Source organism: Melampsora larici-populina (genome assembly GCF_000204055.1).
Source record: "Melampsora larici-populina 98AG31 unplaced genomic scaffold MELLAscaffold_4, whole genome shotgun sequence".
NCBI lineage: Eukaryota > Fungi > Basidiomycota > Pucciniomycetes > Pucciniales > Melampsoraceae > Melampsora > Melampsora laricis-populina.
This window is the reverse complement of record NW_006768768.1, coordinates 691368-700096: the sequence shown is the minus strand read 5'-3', so window position 1 is coordinate 700096 and position 8729 is coordinate 691368. Positions and strand designations below refer to the sequence as shown.

Genomic DNA, 8729 nt, shown 5'->3' with positions numbered 1-8729 from the left:
ATGTATGCAATTTGGCAGGTTAAGCCAATATACAGGTATGCCATACAACAGGTTTGACTGTATATCTTAACATCACATGGCACCAAATTCTTTGACTAGATGGCCAAATACCCCAAGTTAAACTAGTCCCTTTTTGTTTCAACAAGTGCAGATAGTGTTGTATGCAATAAAAGTCTCAATACATTTTAAAAAAATGATTCATGGCGTGTTCACTTGAGCAATTTCTGAACGGAAATTGCATTCTGTGCAGCATGCAATTTCTGACCAGAAATTGCTCAAGTATCCATGCCCTTGGTGTAGAGCATTGGGTATGATCATCATATCACAGTGCCCGTGAAGGGCGTGTTGGAGTTATTATTTGTCTGCTTCTAAAAGTCATATACATTTTATTTAAATACATTTATTCTAAAAGTATTTTTCTGTTTCATTTCTTCATTACTACATTATGTCATACTTTCACATTTGTATTATGACATCATTTCATTTTTGTTTTCTGTTTTTCTATTGCTTTATAGCCTGAACCTATTACAGTCTTTTGAATCTTTTCTTTTCTTTATTCATCTGACTGTATTAAATACATTTATTCTAAAAGTATTTTTCTGTTTCATTTCTTCATTACTACATTATGTCATACTTTCACATTTGTATTATGACATCATTTCATTTTTGTTTTCTGTTTTTCTATTGCTTTATAGCCTGAACCTATTACAGTCTTTTGAATCTTTTCTTTTCTTTTTTCATCTGACTGTATCCATTACAATCTCTCTATAAGATTTTGTCGGACATTTCTTTTCTCTTTATCTTATAGTGAATCACCACATTCACATCGAGCTTTTAGTCAATGGATTTTACTCAATTCCAATAGGGTAAAGTGCTTTTCAATCTGGTAAAAAAAAGCGTGGAAGTGGCCGATGAAGTGGACTGAGGTCGGATCTCATCGCTTGTCTGGACCCAGCTTCAGCTCTTGATGCCAATGCTCGGGCAGGCTCGAGCCCTCTCGAGCCTGCTAGCGCTCCATCTCTGGTCCCAGATGGGCAAAATCACTTAACCGCGGACGTAAAAAATCAAAAATAACAGAAGCAACATTTGTTGTCGAAACAGCCGTAGTTCAATAGGGCGTCTCAAGTAGAGGCTTTTTGCCAAAATTAGAACAGGCTCCAAGTGTGAAACGAGAAGTGATCCGAGAGCGATTCTGAGCCTCGACCTTCTCGATACCAGAGCGAAGGGATCTGTGAGTCCTGTTTGATTTCAGCACAGGACCCTTTTCTGTTGTCAAAACAGCCGTAGGTCAATACCTGACGCAAATTCAGCGGCAAATTTAATGGGCTCAAGCCTCCATGATTTGAGAGCAAGAGGAACCGGAAAAGGGAGCTTGCTCGTATTGGGAGAAGTTTGACAAAACCCTTAAGCGTCAGAAGGTTCATGGTCGAGGCTGGGAAGCAGCGCATAATTTGTAAAATGGCTTGCTGTAAATTGGTGAGTATGATTATGGGAAAACGGGTCTGCGGTATTTAACAGTTGCGTGCTTTGGGACAAAGGTTGTCGTGCGTATGATGGAGCACGTATGATGGAGCACAGTGAGGTGCAGTGGTCGGTCAATATATATCAACGGCAAAAGGCCTTGAACTTTACCAGTCATTGAGCCATTCACCTTCTTTTCTTAAGCCTCGATACCTCTGCATGTCTGAATTCGTCAAAGATCGAATCACCAACTTTGTCCTCCACCTGACTCCGGACGTCAATCCATATCACGCGACAGCTGATTATGTCGAAAGTTTCCTTCTGGTGTGTCTTGATACCCCAAATTTATTTCTTGTTGAGCATCCGCGATCCAACAACATAACAGTTTTACCTATTCACTTTTTTTCTCTCTTCATCCACAGCCATGTACTCTGCCCTCTTGGTCACGTTACGTTGAGCTCGTTATCTTGGCAGGGTTTGTAATGTGAGGATGTTTTCTTTCTGATAAACAGAACTAGAACAAAAACGAAGTTGAATTACTTAACAATATATTGTCAGAATGTTTTCCCAAGCATCTTACATCCTTTATGTCCGCTCAAAAACAAAGAAGATATACCATATTGGCTTAAATGATAGTGAGTGGATCTCAACTTATGATTATTACATCTATTTGGATCAATAGCTGATCTTTTCGATTAGTCGGCCTCATACAGTATGATCGTGCAAACCACTGTGGATTGTTTTACTTTCTATATAGTATCTGTAAGATCACTCCATACGAATTTGTTTGTTCTTGAGAAGATGATCTAACGTATCCACCTGGCTACTAGTTGCCATGACCCAAATCGTTCTGCAGCCATTTGTACGAAATGGCACCCTAGACCAAGGAGGTCCAGATTTTGTACTCGGGATCGAGTTTACGCTGAAAAGTGGATGCGCCGGGTGAGTCTTCATCAATCACTCCACGTGTTTTTCTGAAAGCTAACATAACTTTGTAGCGGTGAGTGTCTTTCATTCAGTCTCTGCTCGAATCCTTGATCACACATTGAAAATAATTTTCATCATTGACGGGCTGAAACTCAGTAGTATCATGGCTTGCTATCTGCCATTGTCTATCGGTGCAAGGATATGTATTTCGGCGCAGTACTCCAGTAGGACAATTTCTCTCAACCACTGTGAAATGGGCTATGAACGTGTCCTCGGTAATGATATATCTCGTACCAACTGGTCAGCCTACGTGTTTTCTGCAATGGTACATGGTATATAGAAACCCTGAAATTCCTTTCCAATCTTAGTGACATGCATCATCGCATATTATCAAGTTACCATGGAATATCACCGCATTCGACAATTGGTGATGCCCGTAGTTGACATCCTCCGGGACGAGGCTTCTACCTGCGCCATAGGGACATGCACTGTGGTCCAAATTATTCCTCGACTGCTTTCACTCACGCGGGCATTGCATCATATCGTCAGTTTGCTTTGGGAAACCAGTCAGATAAGTTCAAGTTGAATAATAGCAACAATTCTTCAATTAGGATCTTTTGGTACATTGGTGTCGAATTGGAACAAGCTCTTATTTATTCTTTGATGGATGCATTATTGTTGTAAGTGCTTCCTCCATATTATTATCACATATCTTCCAATCTAAAACTAATGCATGAATCTGGATCAGATTTACATTCCGCTCCTATATCGATTGTACCAAAGCTTCAAGGCTCAAAGAAGACTGTTTCGAGGATCACAACGACAACAAGACAGAATTTTTGCAAACACCTTGATTGAGTTTGCAATCATATTGATCACTTTTGTTTTATGTGTCTTTTCAGTATGTGGAGAACCCAAATTTGAATTTTAACATGAACCTTCGGATATCCAGTTCCTGATTGAAGTACCTTGTTAACTTTTAGATGTCTTTAATCAAACAGGGCGAGTTCCTCTATAATCCAAGCTATTATCTTATCCTACGTGTTGTAAGTCTTATCTTCTGTTCAAGATTGACCTTTTCTTTCTCTCATGATTGTTCACAATTTTTCAGGGTGTGCATGGTGTTCTTGCAACCTTAGGAAACATGTAAGTGGAGTTGTTTGTTATGGATTTTTTGAACGTTTAACTGAGATGATCACTTTGCAAAGCGCTTTGTTCTTGATCATATGCAGTTACCGTGAAACAGATATAGCACCTCCCAAAGTTCATATTCCAAATTTGCCGTCCTTACCAGCTGCAGGATTTTCAAAGTGTGATCAAAATGTCTCACCATCATGCTATCCATATTTATAAACTCCACTTTTTGATTTCAGCCCGCCAGAGTCTGATCATTGTACAGTCCCCTCTAAGTGGTTTATGTGGCCAGTCAAGGGCTTGGGCAGTACCTGGGTATTTTTTATCTACATCTACAATCACTTCTTTGCCTGATACTCAACTTCATCTTCTTCACTCAATATGTTCAAACATTTCTGATGAGTAAACTGAGATTGTGTTCAATTCATTGAAATTGCACAAGCAGTCATATATAGTCTGACTGACTTGCTTTCATTTCTAAACAGTTGAGAGAGCTTAGAATGGAAAAGTTAAAAATACGCCACAAAGACACCTTTTTGAAGGAGGATGTCCCAACCATCCTACATTGAGACATTGAGCTGGCATCCCAAGTTGGGACATCATTGAGATGGACCAAAGGTGAGACATCCTCACTTCATCCTTTGGATGCCATGGTGGGTTTTCAGTACAAGCACATCTTGGAACACTTCATGACGGTGGGATATTTGGTGGACGTCTTGCAATAGACCATGTCAGGATGTCTCACCCCCTACAAAAAAAGAGGATGTCCTGAATGACGACCCTGGAAAGCGCGTACAGAACCTCCTAACAAAACACACTTTTCAGGCATTTGCTCATGCACACAACACTTGACTACTTATGAAGGTGCACAGTAGCCTGGTGTGTGTGGTAAAAGAAGGGCTATCTTATGATGCCGGCCTCGAGTTTTTTGGAGTGCTGGTTGAGGAGAAAAATGCAAAAAAAAACATTTTTTGATGATCCTGGGCGGATTCCTGCATACTGGGGCCAGGTCTCTACAATGGGTTTTACCCAAAACCGCCAATCCTACTCTAGTAAAAGTATATGGACTAGAATTTAGAAAGCTGCAGCCTTTTTTAACCTGTTGAAGTTTTCAAAACTTGTAAAATGGTTGTGGCTGCGTGGGAAAAGCCCCAAACCCAACAAAAACAAAATTTGGGTACCAATTAGGAGGGTGTATTTGCCCTCTCCAGGGTCCTCCTGGATGTATCCAAGTGTCCTCCTGGTGTACTGTAATGCACACTCAATTGAAGTGATCTGGGTGAGTTGAGGGAAAGCTAAATGACACAACATGGATTTAAATAAGGCAATTGATAAACCACGCCGACCTCAAAGCTGGGTTGACGCCGGTTTTTCTCAAACCGGATTCCTTCCGAAGATATACAGCTGCTATACATCTTCCCAGAGCTGTACTGCTTCTGCAGCCTTCAGACTGTTTCTGAAGCCGGGCTTCAACAGACTCGGCGTCATCCCTTTTGAAAGTTTTTGGATCACTATCACCGCTGATCATTCTAATTCTTGTTTTTTAAGAGTTTCCACTTGTTGAACATGAAGGGCTATTGGAAATGTAGCTGAGCAAGATGATGAACAATTAAACAAAGCTTGGACCGACCAATTACAAGACATCGATTGCTGGACAGCTGAGCTTGACGCGAAGGGAACAATCATCTTTGAACGGGCCCAAAGACTCAAGGACATCATCAAGAGTACCTATACCAATGCCAAACCAGAATCTGAATTACCAGACTGAATCTCTCATTGTGTTTCAAAGAATAGAGATATAATGTTATGGAGAGACTCTCTCATTGTGTTTCAAAGAATAGAGATATAATGTTATGGAGACTTGCTGGGCCGAAGGGCATTCTCACTTGATAGACAGACAGGGACACAGAGTAGTGGCTCAATCTCTGGACCCAAAGCTGAGGTTTGGATCCGACTGTTTTTGAAAACAATTCCTTGATAGGTGTCTTTTCATCTTCGAGTAGGTTGTTAGCCTCGCCTGAAGCAATTGAAGGGTGCTTGTCCCATCGTTCAATCTTGATGAACTTATAAAAGTTACGTTCTCGACCTACATAGTAAGGATTTCCTCGACTTCTTTTTATCCTTTGATGTTGATGAAAATGTGCTGGTTCAAGGTTGACATTCTGGTCACTGAGTCCGACTCGCTGACAACAAAGCATCACATCCAAAAATACAACTGCCAAACGTCCCGTTTGTTTAACAGCAAGTGCATGGTCATCAAGTCCTTTAAGGATACTACACACCTTTATCCGAATCAAAAACCGACTTCAGAAAGCTTAAAAAACCGGCTTCAGAAGCAGTACAGCTCTGTACATCAGTATAGCAGCTGTATATCTTCTGAAGGAGTCCGATTTATAAAAACCTGCATCAAATCAGCTTCAAAGTCGGCGTGGTTTATCAATCGCCTTAAATAATTGACACATACAATCTGGACAGACAGGTTTACTGTGCGTTTGAAGAACTCAAAGAGAAGTTACTAACATACCACTGAGTTTAGAAAACTGGAAATGTAGAAAAATCCGGTCAATATAGGGGAGGTAAACTTGAAAAAATAATGGTTCAATCCACATTGTGCGTACTTTTGCCTATATTTTTGAAAATCTCCCAAAGCAAGATAATCACGGGGGAGATCAGGTCAGAAACTCAAATCCTGTCCAGAACTATTGAGATTTGGGCAAAAACCTTCAGAACCCACAAATATGGAAATTTTGTTCAATCACTTAGATAATTGCAATTTATGAAAGCTAAATATGGGGTCTAAAATATTCATTGAGGTTCTGAAGCCATTGTAGTAATAACTTTCAGGTAAATGCAGGTTTTCTGCTGTGCACACGACTGATTTGTCCATGCAGCTTATAAAGCCAGCATGTAGCATCCAAAATGTCAAGAAATTGCATCTTGTGGAGCAAAATTGACAATTTTATTGTCCTTTCAAAGTCACTGTCTGAATACATGCAAGTTTTGGACCAACATCGGGTTTCTGACATTATATGCACTGTAGCTGTGGAAATCAAAAAACCTGCAAGATAATTGGAATGTACCACAGGATTCAACCATTTTTTTCTATATTTTTCTGATCCCTCCCAGCTTCTTTATAATTTTCTATGATTGCTCAATTCTTTACACTCAGTGGTAAACTTGCAATTTGATGTAGTGAAAGATTGTGCTTGAATTTATGGGGCTTCCCTTGAGCCTTGCTCATTCCTCAGCTGTAGCTCTTTTGGCCTCAAAAGAAGGCAGCAAAATTTGGCACTCAAGTGACCCTGAGATGAAACACAAGCAGCAAGTCAAGCACATCCACATCTAGATGGGAGGTGAATTTTAGAACCTTGATAGCTTGCAAGAGCAAGGATCTACAAAATGGTGTTCAAGTACTATAAAAAGATTGCTGTCAGGGTGGCTATAAATCTACGTACTGAGTAGGCCTAGTTCTTGCTCAGACGGGTCCCTGACTAAGTTATTCCGCTGGGTACGGGGAATATTGTAACCTATAGGATACTATTTGTCAGAAATAGTAATAGAGATTAGATCCAATCAATACTGATAATATAATATTTTCTATTAATTTTAGTAAGGGCCTACTGTAGTTTACAGAGGAGGATGGTCAGTCCTAGACCCTTACGGTTCTCTTTCGCTAAGATAGCTAGGAGTAGCCTGATATCTTAAAAGATAAACAGGGATCTCGTCCAACTTTACGTTGCGAGAACTGAAGGATATGACCAAGTCAAAGAACACTTACAGTAAGTAAGCTGGGGTTTCAGTCGAGTTACAGTTGTTATCGCTTAAAGCCAACCACAGGTTGATCCGCCCCGGCCCCGGGGCCGGCCCCGGTCCGAAATCTGGAGGGGTTGTGACCAGCGATGGGTGGTCTATTTTTGGTGTACTTGTGCATATTGTCTGCATTCAAGATCTTCCCCACCTTCCCGATATCGATCATTTTCAAGCTTTTTCCGCGCTCAAAACCCTCAATATACTTCAATTGAAATCATGCCGAAGAAGAGTGCAGCGTCACGTGCTCAGAAGAAACGATGGAAAGCCCACCGAAAAGCCAAAAGCATGGCAAATCTCACAGCAACGACTCCGGTCAATTCCGGAACTCAATTGGACAAAAGCCCTTTCTTTCTCGAATCAACTCAAGAACGAATTGAAATGGTTCTCTTATCCGACTCAGAGCACAGTTCTTCCCCTTTTCTCGATTCATCTCAAACACTTAACAAGAATAAATCCCTATCAAATGTTGAATTATCATTAGATCCTCAATCAATAGCTCAAATGCCTTCACATGATTCACACAAAGCTTTGCCACCTCCTCTGTCTTCCTCTTTCGAACAATCACCAGAGCCTTATTGGCTTCCAATCGACATGGATTACCAAAACGAAGAGGACGACCTGGACCCTTTAGAAATGAATCTCCACGCTCAAGATGACATAGCTGATTCATCTGACGAAGAAGAAGTTGATCAAGGATTCATCAAAAACATCTTCTACCCTGTCTTTTCTCAACGTTGTCCATCAGAACCTACTCTCGGAAAGCGAAAAACCAAAACTGGATCGATCATGAAAGGATACAAACAGCCTCGATTTGAACCTGGAAGCATCAAGGGCAAACCCGCCATCGAGTCAAAACAAACTAGATTCAGCCGTAAGCAAAAAAGAGAGAAAGCTATTGGAAAGAACAACTTCATCATGTCAAATTGGATGAGCCAAGCAAAGCCCCCTCCTCCTCCCTCCTCGACTCACTCTGATTCTGACATTGATCCTGAAGATCTGATTCCCGAACTCGAAGTCGATCATTCAACCGATGAAGAGAGTCTTACCGAGTCTGAAGATACTTCAGATCAAATCAATCCACCAAAGACTTTCAACATCGATGTTTCTGCAGCTCACAACTTATGGATTGATCAGTGTGTCAATCACTATCGAGAATCGAAGACTGTCACTATCTCTCACACTGAAAAGGTCAAGAACACCGCTCAAGAGTATTTTAATACTTTAGATTCAGCAATCAAATATGTTTCAAATAAGTATAAGAACGACACAAAAATCAATTAACTTATCGGTGACCTTCGAGAATACAACCAAAGACGTCTTGAACTTACAATCACCGGGGTATCTTCCCCTGCTGTCACCGCATCGTATCTCTCAGCCTCTTCTTCCATTCGACGAGA

At 40.7% G+C, this 8729-nt stretch overlaps 1 protein-coding gene across 1 annotated transcript; it reads left to right on the top strand.

The window, feature by feature from the left end:
* Positions 1-1597: 1597 nt before the first annotated feature.
* Positions 1598-4001, top strand: MELLADRAFT_70875 (uncharacterized protein; the record flags this gene model as incomplete). The annotated part of the gene is made up of 12 exons (XM_007405777.1): positions 1598-1785; positions 1884-1945; positions 2020-2096; positions 2161-2223; positions 2292-2403; positions 2543-2688; positions 2757-2932; positions 3000-3068; positions 3137-3289; positions 3372-3434; positions 3500-3534; positions 3597-4001. The coding sequence occupies 12 exons, from the start codon at positions 1681-1683 to the stop codon at positions 3739-3741; spliced, it is 1206 nt and encodes a 401-aa protein (XP_007405839.1).
* Between the last annotated feature and the right edge of the window lie 4728 nt (positions 4002-8729).